Source organism: Bubalus bubalis, chromosome 2, assembly GCF_019923935.1.
Source record: "Bubalus bubalis isolate 160015118507 breed Murrah chromosome 2, NDDB_SH_1, whole genome shotgun sequence".
Classification (NCBI taxonomy): Eukaryota; Metazoa; Chordata; class Mammalia; order Artiodactyla; family Bovidae; genus Bubalus; species Bubalus bubalis.
The window spans coordinates 26,789,197-26,813,690 of NC_059158.1; the positions used below are offsets into that span (position 1 = coordinate 26,789,197).

General features: G+C 43.9%; 1 protein-coding gene and 1 non-coding gene across 2 annotated transcripts; one reads left to right on the forward strand and one right to left on the reverse strand.

Moving 5' to 3' along the window:
- Positions 1–2,161: 2,161 nt before the first annotated feature.
- On the forward strand, positions 2,162–23,797 carry GCM1 (glial cells missing transcription factor 1). Its single transcript, XM_006056785.4, has 6 exons — positions 2,162–2,301; positions 4,914–5,118; positions 16,953–17,205; positions 18,238–18,350; positions 19,991–20,119; positions 22,251–23,797. Exons 2-6 carry the CDS (start codon positions 5,047–5,049, stop codon positions 22,983–22,985), a joined length of 1,302 nt encoding a protein of 433 aa, XP_006056847.3. The 5' UTR covers positions 2,162–2,301; positions 4,914–5,046; the 3' UTR covers positions 22,986–23,797.
- LOC112583153 lies at positions 11,548–11,654 on the reverse strand. Its single transcript, XR_003107496.3, has one exon. It is a non-coding gene; the product is annotated as a U6 spliceosomal RNA (small nuclear RNA).
- Positions 23,798–24,494: the final 697 nt, after the last annotated feature.

A 24,494-nucleotide genomic window follows, 5' to 3' on the forward strand; every position in this document is an offset into this window, starting at 1 on the left:
AATAACAATGCCAGAGATCCAATTAGGAGAGTTTGGGCAAGACTGTGGGGTATGGCCTTAAGAAAGCAGAAATGTCATCACCCATCTGGGACATATGGTCAGAGCTCAACCCGAGTGTGGAGACGGAGCACCTCGATTCATTCAGTTCGCCCTGTGTCAGAATAGGGCTGGTTTTGTGGACAAGGATGGATCTGCTGTTGAGGCTGGAATTCCAGTAGATCTTTCTGTAAAGAGGAAGAGAGTAGAAGATACCAGCTTCACCTTGAGGGAGCTAGCAGCTTAGTGGGGAGCCAGAACCAACACTCATGAACAGTTAAAGCAACAATATGTACAGTAGTATTACGATCGTGCAAAGTAAGACCTGCATATGGTGATGTATGTAGGAAAACAACAGTCTGAAGTGACATGGGCAACATATAACCTGTGGGAGCCTCCAGGAACTTGGGAACATGAGGTGATTTTGTTTTTTTAAGATTATGAATTTGGGACTTCCCTGGTGGTCCAGTGGTTAAGACACTGAGCTTCTACTGTGGGGGGAATGAGTTCAGTCCCTGGTCAGGAAATTAAAATTCCCCATGCTGCATAGCTCTGTCAAAAAATAGGAGAAAAGAAAGATTATGATTTTATTTTGTTACTAAGGGTAAAAAGTGCTGATTTAAAGTGATGTAAGACACCTTACAACCCAGTTAAGAGTTCTGGAATACCACTGAAGTGAGAAATCCCATGTTCTAGATCTGTTGTGGGAAGGTGTCATAACAGGTGGCATTTGGGGAGCTCCTGAGGGTTGGGTGGGGTGTAGCTGCATGGAGGGGAGAAGACACCCTAGCGAGGAGCCCTGAGCAACTGGATGATCATGGCATGTGCAATTATCACCTTATTTCCTCTCAGCTCTGTGTCTCTGTGTCCACTCTTTGTCCTGCTTCCTGGTTCTGGAGCTAGACCCCAGAACATTTCTCTTTGGCCAGCTGGCACAATGCCAGGCTTTGTCATGCTACAGCTGTTTGGGGGATGGAGAAAGATTCTGACCAAAGAGGGTCTACAAAGAGCACACCAAGATTAACCAGATAAAATACAAGAAAACCATGCAGGGTCTTAACTCCAGAAGGGGAGGAATTTCTTAATGAACTGAAAGCCTAATGAAACATCTTTCCAACACTGCCAAAGGTCTCCCAGGGCATAACACAGCCGGTGAGGCTGCCCCAGCATCTTGCCTTCCAGCTTACTGATTCCTTCCTCCGATGACCTGGACCTTCCTCCAGGTACTGACTTCTCAGCAGGCTGAGCACACATACTCCTCATACCATTTTACCTTTGCCCCTGGTGTCGCCATTATCTAGGGCTAAGTCTTATTCCTTGACACCTTCAAATGGTTTGTCCTTCAAAAGGCTGATCAGGCATCCTGTTGGTGGAAGAAGATTCCCCTGAGTCTCCTCCCTCCAGTTTAGTACCTTCCCCTCTACATCCTTCCAGACTACTTCTTTTCCATGCATCTTGTTATCTTAAGCTCAGTGTCTGCTCATCTTTTCCACTTCTACACTTCTTCAGGGCTTTAACGCTTCCTTGCTTATCTACAGAGACTAGCAGACTGCTTGGGACACACCAGGTGAGCTGAACCAATGTGGGCTGCACCCTGACTGCTTAGGACACTTTTGAAGAAAGGATTATATTATTCTTTGCAATTAAAACACTCAGAATTCATGGGGCATCCTTGTTAGGGGCAGGATGGCATTTTAGTGATTTTAGTAGCTTGGGAGGTGTTGGCTAACCAACATCTTGTCATTGTTGTTCAGCTGCTAAACATCTATTCCAATGAATTCCTTCACTATGACATATCTTGTTGGTTGTCTGTCTTCTCTCTTTTGTACACATGCCGAGGTCAATGGTGAAGGAATTAGAATTCTACCGTTACTCAGTCTGCCTTGGGCCCAAACTTTGAAATTACAAGAAAGAAAACATCTGGACTTCCTCATGAGAATCTTAGCAATGTCCATTTCTGTTAAAAAGCCTTTTTGACATAAACAAGGGGAATGTTCATAAGCGTACCATAGAATATTCATCACATTGCTGGCATTCTGCGAAGAATTGGGCTGGGTAAGTGGCTCCCGGGTCACTCTTACCTATCCCAAGCTGAGAGCATCTAGATTTTGATTGGATTATTGCCAGAGCTCATTAGCATAGTGTACCTTGACCTGGATTAGGGAACAGCAGTCTCTGCGTAGAAAATGACCAGAACTTGCTGGGACCTGAATCAGAGAGGAGATTTTTCTGAAGCAGTTTTGTCTACATCTCCAGAAGTCAGAGGTGAGGAAACCATGATAAAGTTTCAGTTGTAAGATAAATAAATTATGGGGATATAATATACGGCATTAAAAATATAGTCAATAATTTTGTAATAATTGTATGGTAACAGATAGTAGCTTGTCTTTGCGTGATGACAATGTGTTTTACACTTGAGGCTAATCTAATATTGTAAGTCAATTTATATTAAAAAAAAAAAGTAACAAAGCCAGAAATCCTAAGGAGAGACAAATGTAAGGGCGGCAACAATGGTCACCGTGTTTCTACAGGGTTTTCATTTGTTCCGCTTGGTCTTCTGTAGAAATGGTGAGACATGAACACACTTTGGCCCAAGTTGCTTTGAAAAGAGAGTCTGGACAAATGTTTTTTAATCCTGAGTAAAACGGAATTTGCTTGTTTATGTTTCAAAGGCTGCAAACCATCTTTTCTTCTTCCTTGTGTTTTAGTGTTAGCTCTCAGAGAAATATTAAGCTCATGGTCATTTGGCAAAAATTCATATCAGAAAAAAATCGGAAAAGCAAGGTAGTTTTTCTGCACAAGATTTTTTATTTCCTTTTCCTTAATTTAAAAACAAAAAGAATTATATCGACATTGCTTAGGCTTAAGGCAATATCTTCAACTCTTTTGAAATGTGAATCTTGTTATTCTAATATACTTTTTTTTAAAGTCTGAATTAAAGTCAATCTGTGGCATCATTTATTCTGTAACTTAGGGTTTCTTTCCCAAACAGAATTTGATTTACACTCAATGGATATTTAATCTTGCACATCAGTGTTTGAATTGGGAGTACTGAAGTTTCATCTTTTTGGATGACTAGGTTGTAGGTGAGTGTGGGTAGGTATGTTAGGGAGGGAAAAGACTCCTATTAACTTGTTACTTAGGGGCCAAGAGCTTCATTTACACGTTCAGGTCACAGTCATCTATATGTATGCACTTTACTTCAGTACATCTCAGTGACTGCCAAGTGTTAGGGTTACATAAAGCTAAATTACTGAGGAACAGAGTACAGGGGACTCTGTAAGATTGAGATTATTTAACTTGTGGTTTGAGTGACGACTCTTAAGTGGTTCTGTATAACATCATTATGGCTCTAGAGCACCAAGGCATGGAAATGTCACACATATAAACATGTCTTACTTCATATTCTACTAGCAAGCACATGTCATCTCAAAATGATTGTTTCTTTCCCCCCCCTCAGAGTTGAACACTTTAAATATCTTTCCTTCTTTTTACTTTTTTTGGGGGAGGGGAGGGTAAGTTCCTTTTATAGATATGAATTTGAGCAAACTTCGGGAGATGATGGAAGACAGAGGAGCCTGGTGTGCTACAAGCCCAAGGGGTTGCAAAGAGTTGGACACGACTGAGCCACCAAACAATAAATCCCCTTTAACCAATTATAATTAGAAACTAGTATTTCTTGTGTGGAGGGGGTGGGATACAGTTTGCACAAACATGTTTTAATATTTACTATTTCTAAAATACAATTTAATGAAAGTAAGATCAGACAGAATTTTCTTGTGGCAAGCAGGGAAGAGTGAGATTGCTGAAGTCAGAAAGTCTTGAAGGGTGCTTTGGATTAAACAAAGGTGAGAAACACTATTTTAGAGCGGTAGTCCTCATTTTTTTCCTCTGGGAGATATTTGGCAATGTCTGGAGATACGGTTGGTGGTCAACAAGGAGGGGTAGGTTGCTGCCAACACCTAATGGGCAGAGACCAAAGGATGCTGTTAAGTATCCTACAATGCAAGCCCCACAACAAAGATTATCAAACAGGTTTTCAATGTCAATAGTGCCAAGGTTTTAGAGGAATCTAATAATCATTTGAGAATATTTGAAGATATAAAATACATGAGTGAAGTTGCTCAGTCGTGTCCGACTCTTTGTGTGCCCATGGACTGTAGCCTACCAGACTCCTCTGTCCATGGGATTCTCCAGGCAAGAGTACTGGAGTGGGTTGCCATTTCCTTCTCCAATATATAAAATATGTGCTGGATTATTAATCTCTATGGGAATTTAAATTTTAAAAAGACTTGTAGACACATCTGGCTGTGATGTTCCCCTCTTGTAACACACCCACAGAGTAGCTAATTTATGAAGGTGTATCCATGGAAACAACTCCAAGCCAGTTATCCCTCCCTCCCCAACCCGGTACATGGAGGAAAAGGTCCTAACCATTGGCTACAGGTGACCATGGTACTTACAGATGCCTTTGCACTTGGGGCTAGCAACCAGGAAGTTAGCCCAAATCTGAGGGTGAAAGTGATGTTCTTCCCCATGGTCAAGCTTTATTCCAGCAGGCTCACTAATGGCTTCTACATTTTGTTTTTGTTTGTATGTTGGTGCTTCCCAAAATATCAGTGAAACAGTCTTTTCTGGCAGACGAGCACTGGTATTTTTAATGATATTTTCTTCTGAATTCCTTTTCTTAAAAGTCATTTTCAACTGGAGAATAACTGTTTTACAGAGTTATCCTGGTTTTAGCCATACAACAATGCGAATCAGTCCCAAGTATACCTATGTCCTCTTCCTCGTGAACCTCCCTCCCCTCCCCCTCCACCCAAGAGCACTGGTTTTTATCTCTTTAATGATCAGTATCATTGTCATTTATTTTTTAGTGTTGGAAAGCAGTCTCCTGGTCTAAAGTGCTTGGGTGGACTGATCCAACTGTAAGAGCCTTTGAGAGCAAAATTCTCAAGTGCTTCTAGAGCAGCTGGATAGACAGAATCCTGTGGGTGACCTGACTTCATCATGGAACCTGAGAACACGGATTCTGCAGACAAAGAACTAAGCTGGGATATTAATGATATGAAGCTGCCGCAGGTATGTACTTGTTCTCATGCTGTGCTCAGCATTTGGCCGTGAAGCCTTGAACATAACTTGCTAAGACCTGGAAGGAACCTGGTGAGGGTCCCAGCTGAGTAAATGCCTCTCCTACACAGTTTCAGTTGGACATCTGAACAAGGACTTTTTTAATGTATATGACTTTGATGTATTTATTTTTGGCTGTGCCGGGTCTTCGTTGATGCATGGGCTTTTCTCTAGTTGCGGTGCCCAGGTGTCTCATTTTGGTGGCTTCTCTTGTTGCAGAGCACAGGCTCTAGGGCACCAGGCTTCAGTAGTTGCAGCTCCCAGGCTCCAGAGCACAGGCTTGATACTTGTGGTTCACAGGCTTAGCTGCTCTGTGGCATGTGGGATCGTCCTGGACCGGGGATGGAACCTGTGTCTCCTGCATTGGCAGGCCGATTCTTCACACTGAGTCACCAGGGAAGCCTCCGACTGAGGACTTTTAAGAGGAGATTCCTAAGCCCATGATTTGAGAAGGCCCTCACAGACCAGACTCCCCTGGTTACAGATTGATGCAAAGAAAGTGTTACTTCCCCTGCCTTTCAAAGTTGTTTTGGCTCCAATGCCACCCGCCCGGCTAGCTAGTAGAACGAAATCCATGATAATGTGTCTGTAGATTGACCCTCTGTAACACACGAGCTCCCATACAACCTTATTTGCTGGGAATAATGGGTTTAACCTAAATCTGTCTTTGGGGTGTCCCGGTGAGAGTCCTCTTCTAGAACTTTGTGACTACTACGCAGTCCGTGCACGTGGGGCTACTCTCCAGCTAACAGAGCGGCTTCCATTTCATGTTTTCTTTGCCTTCATCTTTGGCAATGACATTTAAAAATTTTTTTTATTTTGTTTATTTTTGGCTGCACTGGGTCTACCTTGCTTTGCGCGGACTTTCTCTAGTTACTGCAAGCCGGGGCTACGTTTCATTGCAGGGCTCGGGCCTCTCATTACAGTGGCTTCTCTTGTGGAGCACCGGCTCTAAGCACGCAGGCTTCTGTAGTTGCAGCACATGGGCTTAGTTGTTCTGCGGCCTCTGGAATCTTCCCAGACCAGGGATTGATCCCATGTCCCCTCCACTGACAGGCGGATTCCCGTCTACTGTGCTACCAGGAAAGGCCTGGCAACTGGCATTTTACACTCTTAATTTGGTGGAAAATAGTTGTTTTATTTTTTATCTTTTTTTTTTTTTTTTTTTTTGCTGAGCCACATGGCTTGTGAGATCTTAGTTCCCAACTGGGAACTGAATCCCAGGTCACAGCAGGGAAAGCATTGAGTCTTAACCACTGGACCACCAGGCAATTTCCAACATTAGTTGTTTAAAACTGATTTCCTTGACTCCACGTTTTGGTCTTTCTCCCAGTGAAGAAGGTTTTCACTGGAAGTTATTGGGAAAGGTGCCTGGGAAAGCTAAGACGAGACTGCCAGAACCATCTAGTGGAAGGTCACGCTCATTTGCCTGATTCTGGGGAATGAGAAATTTGAATTATCCCAAGCAGAGGAGAGGGAATGGAGATTCCACAGTTATTGTTGGGTTTTTTTCCCAGTAGTTTTGATTTATACTCATTCCAGATTTCACTCTAAAGAAGGCTTCCAGATCATTCCAAATTTCACTCTAGTGAAGTGCTCCTCTTTATGTTTCCCCTTAAACTTCCTCCCCCATTCTCTCCTGGTAGGTTTTGGAAGAGCTAGGAAGCACTAAGTATGCTGTACTTGCCATTCATTTAAGGATGGCTAAATATACCACAGCTAAATCATGCAAATATCTATTTTAAGCATTTGTGTTTATAGTTGCTTGTAATTGGTTTATAACAGTAGTAGCTGTTTTAGGGGAAACTTTAAGGTAAATTTTAATTACCGCTGTCTCAGAGACCCATAATCCTAATTCGTGATTGCAGGTCCCAAATAGAGAAACTGGACATCTTCAAAAACAAGAGTTGAAGGAAGCAGGTATATAGATGATTTCGCAAATTCCCATCCTAGAGCGGGACCTTTAATGGGGTCTAAGAACACTGTGCTAACATGTATTTTTTCTAGGGCAGAGGATTCATATCATTCATCAAATCTATAGACAAAAGAAAGAACCATGTCCCTGGAGGGGATCTCAGGGTTCATAAAGGTTCATGTTCCAACATGAATTTTCCAAAACTTAAGCCTTCTCAGATACCAGAGACATTTACAAGAAAAGTCCACATTCAATTCTGGAAATGTACCATTTTTAGTTTGTAGAAAAACTTTGGTTGCTCATGGAAATAGATAAGTGCTCTTCAGTTTGTTAAATATGCCAGGGAAATGATTAAAAGAGCAAATGGTGCCTTAGTATTTTGGAGAAGGAAATGGCAACCCACTCCAGTATTCTTGCCTGGAGAACCCCATGGACAGAGGAGTCTGGTGGCCACAGTCCATGGGGCTGCAAAGAGTCAGACACGACTGAAGTGACTAAGCATGCACATTTTCTGAGCAGAGTCGACATAGTCCTCATCTGGATTTATGGGGCTGTGGAATCGTATCAAGACCCAGCTGAGGCGAAAAATAGAAGGTGTTGAAGCCAAGCACAGTAGATTTTACATTTTGAGAGTGTTTCTGAAGGCAGACCAGTGTATGATGAGAAGCACAAGGCTAGGAGACCAGGCCTAGGCTTTGAATTCCAGTCTTGCTTCCTTTTACCTGTAGAACTTCATAGAGTGGTTTAGCATTTCTGAGGTCCCCTTTCCTCTTCTGATAATGAAGTTGTTGCACTAAGTAGTCTCTTTTGGACTCTTTTAGTTCTAACAATCAAGGATCTGGTGACTCGAGATTCAGAAGGTGGCCTGCACCCTAGGACAGGGGCTGGGTGCCAAGCACAGGGCCTGGCACTTATTAAACAAGAAAGGACAAGTATGAAATTCATGAATGAGTGGGTCCATGGCTTATCATCTGGGTGACTCTAAACAAATCTGTTTTCTCGTTTTCATTATCTCCTCTGTAAAAGTAAAATAGTAATTCTTCATATACCTTGCTTGAATCTCTAAGTTGTTTAGAACAGATGTGTTCTCAAAATGTGTTCTGTAGTGTGTAAGTTACAAGGAATTTTAATGGATGTTATGAAGGAAAGAAAGAAGGACTAAGTTCAACCAAGTTAAGCCAATTTCTTCTTTTTTTTTTCCCATGCCATGCATCATGTGGAATCTTAGTTTTGAACGCATGCCCCCTGCAGTGGAAATGCAGAGTCCTAACCACTGGAGAATTCCCTAAGCCAATCTCTCTGCTGCAGACATAGTGTCTTTCTTACTGCATTATGGCTCTCCCAAGAGGAGGCTGTGTTGGCAATATCGCCCTAACTTATTTTTGACCCCAAAGCTCTCTCTGTTTTTCCATGGAGCCCCTTAGGCAATGAGTGGTCCTCAGACCATCTGTTTGAGCATTAAAAAAATATGTTTCAAAGAATTCCATCTATAATAGCAAGCACTGGCTTACTACTATTATACATTTCCCCAATTTCATTCTCTGTCCCCCATACAACGAATTTATAGTTTATTTTTCATATTTGCATGTTCTTGCCACGGTTCCTACAAATTCCTGCAACTTGTAGATAAATTTCTTTCTTATTAATCCACTGACTTGCTTCAAGTTTCAAGATGGTTACCTGAGTGCTTGTTGCATCTTCTGGTCCTGGAAACTCCAAAGGCCCTTTCTAATCACAGATCAAGATCTATGAGCTAATTTTTGGCAATAGTGAACAATGACATCCTCATCAGGACATCAGAGATTTTTGATGTCAATGGGATGTGTCAAATACCACTGGATGCAGAGGCTGTTACCCCATGTTAACTTTCATGGAAGGACTCATGATTTGGGCCAGTGGAACAAGATCAGTGTCGGAACAGAGAATCAATGCCATATAAAAAAAATGCCAGAGGCACTGAAGGAGGGCGTATATAATTTAGCATGACTCTGATATGTCTACAGCCGTATTACCCTGAACGTGCCCCATCTCATCTGATCTCAGAAGCTAAGCAGTGTCAGGCCTGGTTAGTACTTGGATGGAAGACTGACTGGGAATACTGAGTACTGTAGGCTTTGGCTTCCCTGGTGGCTCAGACAGTAAAAAATCTACCTGCAATACAGAAGACTCAGGTTTGATCCCTGGGTTGGAAAATCTCCTGGAGAAGGAAATGGCAACCCACTCCAGTATTCTTGCCTGGGAAATCCCATGGACAGAGGAGCCTGGCGGGCTCCAGTCCACAGGGATCGTAAAGAGTCTGACCCGACTGAGCGACTAACACTTTCACTTACTTTCAGGCATGGGGATAAAGGCTGAGCATTTGGCAAAAGGGCTCTCTCTGGACAAGTATATTGTAAAAGGTGAGAGGATTAGGTCAGATGAAGATAAGACAAACAAGGCAAAGTAGAGCACTTTGAAGTTCAAAGGCTCCCTACAGGGGAACCATGCACAGGCATTCAGTAAGGAGATCTAGGAGACAAGCGGCCTGAAAGGTGGTTTGGAGGCAGGATTGTTTCGTGTGCCCTCCTCCCTTCTTTCAGCTGCATGTTTGTCTTTATAAATCTTCCTGGAACTCATTTCTGATCACTTGTCTAACTTGTGGTTAATTTGATACCACTTCTACTTTATCCAGCCTCCACGGAGTCAGCCCAGAACTGCAGGCGCTGAACTTACTCAAAACCATCATTGATAAATGCCTCTTTATTCCAGTCCAACCTAATACACTGATTTTGCTTTCCCTTTCTATTCCCTTAAACTACTTTGGAAGTTCAAATATAATTGCTGTAGGGTTTGCTTGATCCAAGCCGCAAAAGTCTGGGTTGGGTTAGTCTTAACCTCTGTTAAAAATGCCCACCACATGGTTCATTGGGCTTCCCAGGTGGCGCTCATGGTAAAGAACCTGCCTTCCAACTGCAGGAGGTATAAGAGACACAGATTTGATCCCTGGGCTGGGAAGATCTCCTGAAGGAGGGCATGGCAACCCACTCCAGTATTCTTGCCTGGAGAATCCTATGGACAGAAAAGCCTGGCGGGCTACTGTCCATAGGGTCGCAAAAAGTCTGACACGACTGAAGCGACTTAGCATGTACATACATGGTTCATTACAAGGATGCTTCTCATTAACATTGATTGTAATACTTGAGAGCCTTGAATGATGAAGAAATCTCTTTCTTTTTTTTTTCTGGTTGAAAATCGGGAAGAAAACCAATTCCTTTTTCTTCTCAATAGTACCCACTGAACAGGGAGACGGGAGCGGCTGCTCTGCTCCCTGCACCTGCCAGATTCTCTGAGCAGAAGCACAAGGTATTCCAATAGCCCCACAGCAGACAAACACCCCGAATCATTTTGTTCCTTGAACATGAGCAGTTTGCCGATTAAACCCACAACCAAAGCCACACGGAGCTATTAACTCACACAATTCCAAGGTTTAAATATATTTTTTTGTAGAGAAAATCTTAAACTATACATAGGCTAAACATAAATATGGGGCCACCTGAAGCCTGGAGAATCAACCCCAACGAGGCCATGTCTCTGATGAGTTCATTCCTGGACTATGGTTTTAACAAGCATAATTTCCTTTGCCTCAGTCTTCTGGGCAGAAGTGAATCTCTGAGCTCCTTCTGTGAATTTGTGTGGATAAATGCAATCAGAACAAGCTAGTTGTAATCAGATATGTCTTGGTGCTAGGGAGCTAAGGGGTAAATACGAGTCTGCATTTCTGGTGAATTATTATCTGACTGCATGGTCAGGTCACCTTGCTGTTGGTCTGGCGGGGACACTTGTGACTTTGTCCTCTTTGCCTAGCATTCTCCTTGCTCTCAATGTCATTTGAACTCCCTGGGACATCTCCACTTGTATGGACCCCATGGTCATTGGGTCCCCCCACTTTGGGGGCCAGACTTCTGCTGCTGCCCTCTGCTTCTGGGGTGGTGGGGATGGTAGCAGAGACTCTCGTTGGGTGCCTGCCAGGAGGTCCCTTGCTTAGCCGCATGGAATTGGGAAGGAAAGGGAGAAAAGAAAAGGTAGGGGGTGACAGAATTTGAAAGCTGGGGCACTCTGTCCCACCTTAGTGTTGTCCGAGCAAATATGGAACTTTTTGACCTGCATCTTGACCTTTAATAAGGGTAGGAAATTGCAAGATTACCCAAAGGCAGTAATGCTTAAGTTAACTCAAAAGCATTTAGTCGAATTGAATTTCTCTCTTTGAAAACATATGGAGTTGGGTTTCCAGTTGGTTCAGAGAGGTAAGTTCCCAAAAGGTTGAAGGTAAATCAAAATGCTGGATACATTTTTTTTTTCTGTGCTCCATAAGTAGTATCTAATTTTTCCCTCTCTCTGATTTATTTAAACATGTATCTGTTTGCTAACCCTGTTTTATTTGGAAACATTTACTTATGAGGAATTTATAAGCTATTCTTTTTTTTTTTTTAAATATGGAACGCTTCACGAATTTGCGTGTCATCCTTGCGCAGGGGCCATGCTAATCTTCTCTGTATCGTTCCAATTTTAGTATATGTGCTGCCGAAGCGAGCACTATAAGCTATTCTTATTAAAGGAAACCTGGCAGATAATTGTTTTACACTAGAGTGGATTATAGCCCAAGGGAAAATCATTTTTAATATAATAGCATGTTAATATCAATATTTTCGATATCTCATTTCAGAATTTTGATTTTAGCTCATTAGTTTTATATAACAGTGTATATTTCTTAAGATACGCATTAAAACTTCCAGTAGTTAAATAAATGAGAATGAGGGAAGAATGAATGGTGCTATCATGGCACAGCCTCAAAGATTTTGAGTGACTTAGAAGACTAAGTCTGTTAGGGACAAAAATTACATACAAAAGTCACAGAAATATTCATTAAACCACCAATGATATTACCCACGATATAATATAATATAAATTTTTTATATTTATATGTTGGAAACCTTAAGAATATTCCCTTTAAATTATAAACTTCTTAACCAAGAGGGAAAACAAAGAGTTACTAATGAAAATTTAGAAATAAAAATAAACAGAAGATCTGAAAAGAGGGAAATGTTTTGTGAGGAATTGTTAAACAAGGTTAAGAACTAATCGTTCTTCCTTTTGGCACCCCACTCCAATACTCTTGCCTGGAAAATCCCATGGACGGGGGAGCCTGGTGGGCTGCAGTCCATGGGGTCACTGAGGGTCGGACACGACTGAGCGACTTAACTTTCACTTTTCACTTTCATGCGTTGGAGAAGGAAATGGCAACCCACTCCAGTGTTCTTGCCTGGAGAATCCATGGGGTCGCATAGAGTCGGACACGACTGAAGCGACTTAGCAGCAGCAGCCTTAAATTTTAGTAGATTTTCAGAGTTCCCTATCATTCATTTGATACCTGGATTCCTTTGCATCACTGGAATCTGGGTTTTCTCATATTTGCAATGTCAAAAAATGTCAGAAATCCCACAAAAGTCCAAGTCACAAGACTGGTCATATGTAAGTAGCCAAGAAAATATCTTGATGTAAATACTCTTGCTCCTGGTAATTTTCTTGAGGTTGTACGTTGTCAAACTTATTACTGGCTTATTAATGGAATTAGAAAACTAAGGTACTGGTGGAGGAGCTGATGGAAAAAAAAGCTTAACATACTGTGGAATGCAGAATAAACCATGTGGGCTTTAGAACGAACCTCAACAATATTAAAGTAATCGAAAACACAGAGTGTGTTCAACTACAGTGGATCCAAACCAGACATTAATAACAAAAGACAACAAGAAATTCTGTAAATACACAGAAACTAAACAATGTATTTCTAAATAATTCATCAAAGAGGAAACCTTATAGGGAAGCAAAAACATGCATTAAACTGAGAGAGAAAGAAAAAGCAGTTCAGAGCGCTTCTTGCTCCAGTGGCAGGGAGTCCTTGCTTTAACTGGAGTATTTGAATTGCTCTCCCAAACACTGTAGGTTCCTTCTGGTTTGTGGGGTCTATGCCATTGACCAGACTGAAGGGACCCCTCAGCTTTATTTTATTTATTTAAAAAGTATTTATGTATTTACTTGGCTGCACTGGGTCTTATTTGCATCTTCGTTGCAGCATGGGACCTCTTAGTAGCAGTATGTAGGACCGAGTTCCCCAACCAGGGTTCGAATCCAGACCCCTTGCAGTGAGAGCCTGGCGTCTTAGGCACTGGACCGCCAGAGAAGTCCCATCCCTCACCTTTAAATCACGGAAATCTCAGCTTTCCTTCAAGACCACCTTGTTCTTGTCTCTGCTGCCCTGACACCTGTGCTTTATATTGGAATAATTCAAATCCACTGGTAGATTTCTGCAGCCCAGATTGTTAAAGGTCCACATTTTAACGTTTTAACCTACCTTGTTATTACTTCAGAAGATGAAATGCTATGCTTTTGGCGGCATGTCTGTGGCAGAAGAGAGCACTGTTTAGAGCTTCGGATTAGAAGGAAGAGAAGAGAAGGTGGGTGGAGGAAGCAGGAGGGGAAGAGGGGGCCGCCTCCGGGGGCTGCCCGAGGCTGTGTGTTGAATTAATACCACTCAGAATTACCAGAGAAGCTGGAGAGAGAACTGGAGAACACAGCTCACTCAGCATCTCGGCCCAGCTGGGCCTCTTTCCTAGAAACTAGACGCAGTCGCCTTTGGACCAGAGGGGACCCCCACCCCTAGACACCACCCGCTTTCCCCTGCCCTTCTGGAGCAGCGCCCCCTTTCCCCTGCCCTTCTGGAGCAGCGCCCCCTTTCCCCTGCCCTTCTGGAGCAGCGCCCCCTTTCCCCTGCCCTTCTGGAGCAGCGCCCCCTTTCCCCTGCCCTTCTGGAGCAGCGCCCCCTTTCCCCTGCCCTTCTGGAGCAGCGCCCCCTTTCCCCTGCCCTTCTGGAGCAGCGCCCCCTTTCCCCTGCCCTTCTGGAGCAGCGTCCCCTTTCCTCACCACTGGACGGCACAGGGGAGCTACCGTTGTCACTGTTCTGAGAGAGAAGCTCAAAACCAGGAGCTGTGCCCACGAAGCTTTGGTTTTATAGGGGCCTGGACTCCTGTCTTACATTTGGCTAAACAAGGTTTAAAGTGTCAAGTGACTTCTCTGGGGGTCATCTTCTAAAAGCTGCTGGCCCTCACACCCAGTGGCTGGTGTGTGTTGCCCAAGATCAGAAGACTAACAGCTAACACTGATGTGGAACTTGCTGTGTGCCCGGCACTGGCTTTATGTTTTATTGATGTATAGTCGATTTGCCACGTTGCTTTAGTTTCTGGTATATAGCCAAGTGATTCAGTTATACATTTATCAATATATATTCTTTTCCATGTTCCTTTCCATTACGGTTTATTACAGGAAATCAAATAGAGGTCCCTGTGCTACACAGTAGGATCTTTTTCTTTTTTTAAGTATATTTTACATACATAGTAGTTTGCATCTGCTAACTCCTGACTCCTAATTTAGCCCTCTCTGCTTTCCTCTTTGGTAACCATAAGTTTGTTTTCTATGTCTGTGAATTTATTTTTATTTCGTAGATAAATTCATTTGTATCATTTAAATTTTTTTTTCCTTTTTTCCCCCCTGCTGCACACAACTTGCAGGATCCTAGTTTCTTGACCAGGGAATGAGCCCAGGGCCTCGGCAGTGAAAGCACGGAGTCCTAACCACTGGACCACAAGGCAATTCCCTGTATCTTTTTTTTTTTTTTTTAGATTTTACATATAAGTGATATGATATTTGTCCTTTTTTTTACTTGCTTCAACTTAGTATGATCATCTCTAGGTCCATCCATGCTGCTGCAAATGGTGTTATTTCATTCCTTTTCATGGCTGAATATTCCATGATATGTATTACTACAACTTCTTTATCCATTCATCTGTCAATGGACACTGAGGTTGCTTCCATGTCTTGGCTGCTGTGAGTAGCAAGCACTATTTTGAATGTTTTGTGTATGGTAACCCATTCAGTCTTCAAACATCCCTGTCGGGCAGGTACTCCCACGGCCCCATCTCACAGAGCAGAAAGTGGAGCCCTGTGTGGGAAGGAACCCTCTCAGGGTAAGGCCCGCACCCTGGCCGAGTGCCTCCACAAGCTGTGCTCCTGCTAGCAGGGGACCAGCTCTCTGTGAAGGGCTAGATAGTAAATAGTTTAGGTTTTGTGGGTCATACAGTCTTGACTGCACCTACTGGACTCTGTCATGGTGTGTAAACGTCTTCACAGCCATGAATGAACATGGCTGGATTCCAATAAAACTTTATTTACAAAAACAGGCATTGGGGACTTCCCTAGTGGTCCAGAGGCTAAGACTCTGTGCTCCCACAGCAGGGGCTTGGGTTCGATCCCTGGTCAGGAAACTAGCTCCCACATACTGCAACTAAGAGTTCACATGTCAAAACTAAGACCTGATGCAGCCAAATAAATAAATATATTTAAAAAAAAAACAGACACTGGACTGGATTTGGCCCATGGTCCTAGCTTGCAGACCCTAGCTCTTCACTATTAATTAGTACTACCTCTCGTGTACATAAAACCTCTCATTTTTATTTCCTCAGACCCATTTCAATCTCCATGAAATTCCATGCAAATGACAACTATCATTAATAATATAAAACTTAGTTTACAACACATCTGCTCTTCCAAGTACTTTTGTGAAGAGTGTTTTATCAATATCCCCATTTAAGAGAAGAAAAAAATGAGGCTTCAGAGACAGCTGCCTACCCAGAATCGCATGTTACAAAGTTCTTTGGCGTCTTCTACACTTGAACTCCAACTTGGAGAGACACGACCTCCTGGAGCTGCCCTTCCATCCTGACGTTTGCTTTTCCTTCTCAAACATCTTGTTTTTCCTTTCTCACATTCTATGCTATGTTTTCTTGCTTGAGGAGCAAAGGAGACGCACCCTTCTGGAGCTTCTAGAATCTAAACCCTAACCTTCCAGAAGCTTCTTGTTGAAAAATGTTTCTTATACCAAGTCTCTGAAAGCTGCAAGAATGGGCACTGCTTAAGTTTGACCACTGAGATTGCTAATGATTCTCACTCTAAGAACTGGCCAAATGTGGCCATGCTCCATAACTTCATGAACATTCAGCCAGAGCTCCCTGCCTGCTAGGTGATGTGCTAAGTACTTTTGATATATTATCCTATGTAACTCTCAGACCCACTCGAGGTAGGTAGGTCTAGTTATTTCTATTATACACATGAAGAAACAGAGGCACAGAAAGTCAAATAACTTATGCTATGAGGATTGAGTGTCCCGTGTCCCTGCCCACTTAAAGAGGAGAGTTTTGTTTAGTTGGGTACCCATGGGCAGGGAACTGTGTCAGTCCTGGGCAGGAACATGAAAGTTTTCAGTCAAGCTCAACTTGTCCTTACTCCTCCACCCCGTTTGAGGTTCACGAACATGAGAGTAGGGCAAAGGGGAGAGAGTTTCCGCAGAGGAGGAAGCGGCTCTCCAGCCTTCCACTGCGTTTCTCAGGTGGTTTTGCATTAAACCCTCCACTTTCTCAACAAGCTAACCACCACTGCCCTGCCCCAGTGCCGTCCACAGCCATTGTGCAAGAGTACCATTATGTTGCTTCACCCTCCAACATTCTCAGTGAGCAGTGGTCCTCACTCTCATCACCAAAGGCTAGAGGAGCATCAGTCGTGCAGAGGGCTGCATCACAAGCCATTCTGGTCCAGGGGGCAGATGTGGTATGGACCCGGTGTTCACATGGCCGCAGCCGGGCTGTACATGCTCAGACCACGTGGTAAGATCCAGCTTGGTCTTTGCCAGAGATACAGCTCCCAGAAGAGCTGTGCACCAGGCTACCTTTATGCCCAGTGGTGACTTCAGCTGAAACTATAATAATCTCCTTTGTGTTTTCATCAGAACGTGAAAAAGACGGACTGGTTCCAGGAGTGGCCCGATGCCTACGAGAAACACATCTACAGCTCCGACGACAGGAACGCACAGCGCCACCTGAGCAGCTGGGCCATGCGCAACACCAACAACCACAACTCCCGCATCCTCAAGAAGTCCTGCCTGGGCGTGGTGGTGTGCGGCCGCGACTGCTCGGTCGCCGAGGGCCGCAAGGTCTACCTGAGGCCAGCCATCTGCGACAAGGCCCGGCAGAAGCAGCAGAGTGAGTGGCGCTCCCGCCCTGAGGGGCCTTAAAGTTCTCCCTCCTCCCAAGGGAGGGTGGAGGAGACCAAGGCCGTTTCTAGAGATCATTTTAAGAAGAGCCAGCCAGCCCCCGGGGTCCCTGTATTCCTATAGATCTGCCGTGCCCGCTGCACCCACTGCTAACACTGCTCCCTAGGGTTAAGATCTGATTTGGGGCCTCTATTAAAAGAAGGATGCATACTCAGGGGACAAACATTAATTCATCAGCGCAGTCACATATATGAATAGTGTAAGAGAAATTTGTGCATCAGGCTTGCCACCCTACACCTTGGGGAATGGGGTCCCCCAAATGATCTCAGTGAGTGCTTTGATCTGAAGGGGGGACCAGGGACTAAATCTGAGGTTAGACTCAATTCCATACCATTTAGGTTCAGGCCATCATCACATGCTAATTCTTCATTTTTTTTTTTTTTTGTCATATTCATCAGATTGTGAAATAGATGCATTCGGCATTCCCTGTGCATTGCCCACTTCAGACCTCAAGTTACTTCATGTTCTTTCCTTGTCCTTTGTTTTCCAAACTTGCTCTCAGGGCAGGATGGTATCAGTCATTTACACTTTAGTGGAAATTTAGTAGCTGTATTCTCTCTGTCATGTGGTTTTGCTCCTTGACCCTTAGTTCAAATTGTGAAGTGAAAGGATTTTTTCCTCTTTACAAAGAATTTGAAGTATCGGTAAATAAGGAGAGAGGGATTATTTTTTTTTTTTGCTTAAAAGAGCTCCCACCCGCTGCCCACCCTCGACCTGTAAAATATTCCACTCAGTAAGTAACTGCTTCCTCTACCACCTGTGAGAGTGACCTGGGCTGTTTTAGTGGTCTGGTCTCCTAGGCCCAGGAGTCATGCCCAGTGGGTGAAGGTCTGTAACACTGTGCCCAGGTGGACTCTCTGCTGTGCAGGAGTCAAGTCCGACACAGGCAGAGCTGCACAGACTCAGGGCTCCACTGGCCGGTCTCTGCCGGGCGTGGTCACCTTCCTCTGCTCTTTTGTAGGGAAACGCTGTCCCAACTGCGACGGGCCCCTGAAGCTCATTCCCTGCCGGGGCCACGGGGGCTTTCCCGTCACCAACTTCTGGAGGCACGACGGACGCTTCATATTTTTCCAGGTTGGATTTACGTTAGAGATTCCGTTTCTCTTTACTTCAGGAACTGTTCACAGAGCACGAGGGAGACTTGCCTCCGGGAGAGGCACAGGTGGAGGGGAGTCTGCACCCTCCCTGGGGGTACCCTCTGGGCAAACGAACGTCTGTACCCCGAACCTTGAGAGAGGAGCCAAGGGCAGAGCCCAGGTTCCAAGGGGGCGACATGCTGTCGGCAACATGAGCCCCCATGCACTGGCCTTCCGCAGACCCAGCTCTGACTTGTCACCAGCTCTGTAAACATGGACCCATTGCTTTATTCCCCTAAGCCCCAGTTTTTGGTAAAATGTTAAGGGGTCCTCTCCAGGGAGGTGGTAGAAACAGTGGACTCTGAGAGCTGGACTGTTTGGATCTGAGTCCTTGCCCTCTGAAAAGAAAATGCTCTGAATGTACAGGGTTTGCCAACTTCTGGAATATAACTATTCTCATCATGGGTGATTTCCAGTTGGTTTTCTTTAAGTTAATTATTTTAGTATACATTTTTTCATAATACTTACATGATCATAAGGTTGAACACAGGGTTTCATGGCAAAAGCGTATCAAAAATTAATATTGAAGGTAATAGAGAATGAAGATATTAAGCTTGACAGAAATCCTCTGGAAAGATCTCTTTGGTAGAACTGTGCAAGACGACCTGAAATTTTCTTTCCTTGCTTTCCTCTTTGTTCATTCAGTATCTCCAACAAATATATTTTTTTTTAATTTTAATTCTATTGGAGTATAGTTGATTTGAGGGGGCTTCCCAGGTGGTGCTAGTGTTAGAGAAGCTGCTTGCCAATGCAGGAGACACAAGAGACATGGGTTTGATCCCTGGAGGAAGGTACCTTCAAGGAGGAAATGGCAACCCATTCCAGTATTCTTGCTTAGAAAATCTCATAGACAGAGAAGCCTAGTAGTCCTTGGGGTCACAAAGAGTCAGACATGACTGAGCATGCACGCACACCCATGGTTGATTTACAGTGTTGTGTTAATTTCAGATGTACAGCAAAGTGTCAAGCCATTTTTAACAACCAGCTCACAAAATACCTGAATGGCCAACAGTTGACTCTCCGCCTGGCTGGCTCTGGCACACTCTGGATCCCAGTTTCCCCACTTTACTGGTGGAGGTTTCCTAGGTGGTAAATCTCTCCATGCCTCCATCTCCTCCTACTCTGTAAGCTGGGGGTGATGGTAATGGTGTGACCCTCACAGCATTGCGCTGAAGATTCAAGAATATGTATAATCAGTGTTACTCATTATCACTATGAATGTGACGTGGCAGGGCTGGGGAGAGGCACCATGCAAAGAAGGCGTACCATCAGCAAAGGCCGGCGGGTGGGTGGGCTTCTTGTTCAGTCACTAAGTTGTGTCCGACTCTTTTCAACCCCATGGACTGCATATAGTATGCCAGGCTTCCCTGTCCCTCACTGTCTCCCGGAGTTTGCTCAACCTCATGTCTGTTGAATCGGTGATGCTATCCAACCCTGGGAGGATCTTAAAAGGTTGCTCTGATCTTGTGACAACAGTCAACTGCAACAGCACCCAGTCCGACAGCAGAGAACAGGATAAGACTTTACATATCATGAAGTACATCTAGTTGTTTATTTCACTGCTTCTTCTCCTTTAAGTCAAAGGGAGAGCATGACCATCCAAAGCCAGAAACCAAATTGGAAGCCGAGGCCAGAAGAGCAGTGAAGAAAACACACTCGGCGTCTTCCTCAGTCTCCTCGAAGCTGAAACAGAGCCCAGAGATAAAGGTAACCTTGCTCCATGCATATTCAAAATATATGGGGACTTGCCAGCCCTGAGGTGGCAGCAGTAGATTTCCCTGTCATCACCTACAAATGAAGGCTTCCCACATGCTGCTAGTGGTAAAGAATCCGTCTGCTAATACAGGAGACCCAGGAGATATGGGTTCTACACCTGGGTCAGGAAGATCCCCTGGAATAGGAAATGGCAACCCATTCCAATATGCCTACCTGGAAAATTCCATGGACAGAAGAGCCTAGAAAGTGCAGTCCATGGGGTTGCAAGTCAGACACGACTGAGCACAAATTCCTAGGCAGAATTTATCTGTGATGGATTAAACATGCTCTTAGCAGGTCTTTGAACCTACAGAGAGCCCCAAATCATATATCTTCAGGCTCACCTATGAACTAGCATCTGGCAAAGAAACTGAATATGTGAATATGAATACTTTTGCTCTTAATGTCTACCATCTTTGTAGCATGCCCTCAACCATAAAGTCCATATAATTTCAGAATCATCTTCCCTACTATAGTTAAAAAGAGACCTGAATTAGTACATAACCTGTGTTTGGCACTCTCTGTATTTCTGCTAGAACCAAAAAGAAATGATCTGCATAAAATCTGAGCCTCATACTTCTTCATTCTCCCCCAAAGCCGATGATTTCCTTAGTGCACTTCACCAAGATGAAATAATCAGGCAGTTTTTGATAACAGTGGTCATCTGGGGATGTGGGGATGCCCACTTCTCCCCACGGTCAAACTGTGCTGTGATGTTGATGGCTTTCTGAGTGTCATACTGTAGGTAGGGTTTGTCTGCTTAATAGTGTTTTACTAATTTCTATACTTTTTCCTAGGCTTCCCAGGTGCTGCTAGTGGTAAAGAACCCGCCTGCCAATGCAGGAGACATAAGAGATGCAGATTCAATCCCTGGGTGGGGAAGATCCCTTGGAGGAGGGCATGGCAACTCATTCCAGTATTGTTGCCTCGAGAATGCCATGAACAGAGGAGCCTGGTGGGCTACAGTCCATAAGGTCACAAAGAGGTGGACACAACTGAAGTGACTGAACAAGCATGCAGCACACATTTTCTACTGGTCAATGGTCCACGTTTCAGGAGTATAGAAATTGAGCCAGTCCATCCTTGAAGGTTCTAATGTACCTAAGGAAAAAAAGTCATAATTTGAGTCATAATTTCAGGGAAATAGGAGCCCCTGAATCCCAGCAACGGGTCCCTTATCCCACCTACCAGCCCTGGAAGAAGCTGCAGGGGGTTTCTTCTCACTTGTCCTTCCTGGTCAGTCTCTCCAACTCCATCCTCTTATTCCTCAGTTGTTGTGGTTGTGTAGTTGCTAAGTTGTGTCCGACTCTTTTGTGACCCCATGGACTGTAGCCTGCCAGGCTCCTCTGTCCATAACATTTTCCAGGCAAGACTATGGAGTGGGTTGCTATTTCTTTCTCAGGAGATCTTCTCAACCCAGGGGTCAAACTTGCGTCTCCTGCATTGGCAGGCAGATTCTTTATCACTGAGCCACCAAGAAAGCCCTATTAGTCAATAGTTTTACATAAACAAGAAGATAACTTAGTCCTCAAGCAGATTCTTTTCTTGTGATTAACTGGAGAATGATATACTTTCTCCATTTAGAAAAAGAAGTTGACCACATCATATGCCAGAGGCCTGTGATTCAACAAAGTGAGCTCGGAGTTTCTTGAGGAAAAAAACAAACTCTTGGAATCCATTAAAAAGTAGAGAAGTCAAGGAGGAAGTTGAGATTCCTCTGAGGATAATGTAAAACTCTGAAGCTGTGGTTTGATTTGTCTTACATAGCCCCCTACAAGTTTCTCACAGAGGCAATTAGGGTTTCAGATTTGCATTTGAGGTGGAATGTTTTAAACATTCTCCCGTCCGAGTAAAAGAAGGGCCATGCGGCCCTTCCTGGTTGGTCAGATTTCTCATTGAAATGGCAGCAGCCTTGAGTTCTTGCAGGCCTTGTGTGCTTGTGCAAAGCCCTGCGTGTGTTTGTGCTTCGAGTATGTAGGGAATGAGGAAAATGCACAGAGCACTTTCTTGAGCAGGGTCACTCATGGGTGCCTGGGGTAGTAGGGTGAGTTTAACTTATTAACACGAGCTTTTGTCTTTCCAGCCTCTTCCAGGTGAAACACAGAGTTGGGAAAATTTAACTTGGTCTTTCCAGGAAGCTGTCCAACTGCCTCCTGGTTACAGCGGACATGTGATAGGTTACACTCCCCAGCAGAAGGCATGGAATGATGGCTCATCCTTCCCCGAGAGCTATGGTTTGGGGGGTACCTCTGAGCTGGCAAACCTCACTCCCACTCTGGGCCCCCCTCAGCTCTACGACAAATGGGATTTGTCCCACAGTCGGGTCTCCAGCAGTGGAGACCTGCTCCAGCCCTCCATCTCTGGAGTCTTCTCTGATTACAGTGATCTGCAGACATGGAATAAGAATGTGGCTTTGGGACGAAGTCCTCTGAATGACAACAGTTGTCCCAGTTACCCATTTCCTCTGACCAGCTGGCCCTATGACTTCTCCCCTTCCCAGAGCTCTTCAGAACCCTTCCACCAGCCGGTTCCAGTGGAACCACCAGCAGTCAAATCCAGCTATCCACCCATATGGCCAAATCAAGGGGGTGAACTTTATGAAGAGAAGGTGCCTGTGGATTTTAACAGCTACCACCCTCCCACCACATGCCATTCACCCCAGGAAGACCCCCTTCTCCTCACCCACACCTCTCAGCCTTATCATCAATATGCCCTGCCTGGCAAGAGCAACAAATGGGATTTTGATGAAGAAATGGGGTGCCTGGGTTTGGATCACTGCAACAATGAGATGCTTCTAAACCTCTGTCCTTTGAGATGATCCAAATCAGAACCCTTGTGCACTGCTGGCGGGAGTGTCATTTGGTACAGCCACTGTGGAAAACAGTATGGAGGTTCCTCAAAAGATTAAAAGTAGAACTATACCAGATGATCCAGTAATCCCACTCCTAGACGAATAACAGAATGAAACCAAATCATTATCCTGAAGAGACATCTGTACCACTGTGCTCACTGCAGCATCATTTACAGTAGCCAAGACATGGAAGCGACCCAAGACAGGTGCATGGGCAAAGAAAATGTGGTGCGTGTATATATACACAAATATATATATATATACCATTGAGCTGTAAAAAAGAAGGAAATCAAGTCATTTGCAACAATATGGATGGACCTTGAGGGCATTAGGCTAAGCCAGAAAGAGAAAAACAAATATTGTATGATCTTGCTTACATGTGGAATATTAAAATACCCAGATTTATAAGAAATAGAGATCAGATTTGTGATTTTCAGAGGCAGAGGGTGAGGGGTGGGAAAACTGGGTGAAAGTGATCAAGAGGTAGAAACTTCCAGTTTTAATATAAATAAGTCCTGGAGATGTGAGGTACAACATGACTGTTAGCAAGTCTGTACCATAGTTACAAGACTGTACCATATATTTGAAAGTTAAGAGAATAGAGCTTAAAAAGTATTGCAAGGGAAAAAAAGCTATAACTGTCTGGTGATGAATATTAACCACTCATAATGTGGTAAATATTTTGCAGTATATGCATGTATCAGGGCATTATGGTGTACACTTTAAACTTATACAATGTTATTTGTCAATTATATCAATAAAATTATATCTCAATAAAACTGGGGGAGAAAAATGGCTGAAATCTTTTATAGCCATTTAAAAAACTGGAGGGGATAGTTGGAAGAATTTCTGTAGGAAGTAGTTTTCAAAAGGCAACCACAGATAAGTCAGAATGACGATGGCAAGCAGAAGGCAAGACTTATTTCTTAATGTGAGTAAAATCTTGGCCTGTCCTCCTCCACTCTAGTACTATAGGAGTATTAGAGGAGTCTTCAGGGGTGCTAGAGTACTAAGGGAGTCCTCAGGAGTACTAGAGTAGACTTCAGGAGTACTAGAGAGCTCCACAGTGAGGATTTAAAACTTGTCCAACCTGTGGCAGGCAATTTCCTCTGCTCTTTTTTCTCCCACAATATTTGGGAATCTCAGCACCTAAGCTGCATTATCTGTTCCATTTTCAGTGTCCTTTAAATGACCTCAAACCAAGCAGATATGAAAAGCCAACTACCCAGGATCTCAGCTAAGCCTTCTTGGAACGAAGGACCAGAGAGAATGAAAGAGCTTCAGAGGAGCAGAAAGATGAAGATGCTACCACTGACGTAGTTAGCACTTTGTCTAGTATGAAACATACAGAGTTGGTTTATAAGATGCGTCCCCTAGTTGATTTCTAAGACTCATCAAGGCAAGGGATAAGACCCAATCCTATTTCCTAAAGACAAACAGCAGCAAAATTAAACGGCTGCATGAAGAGACATTCCA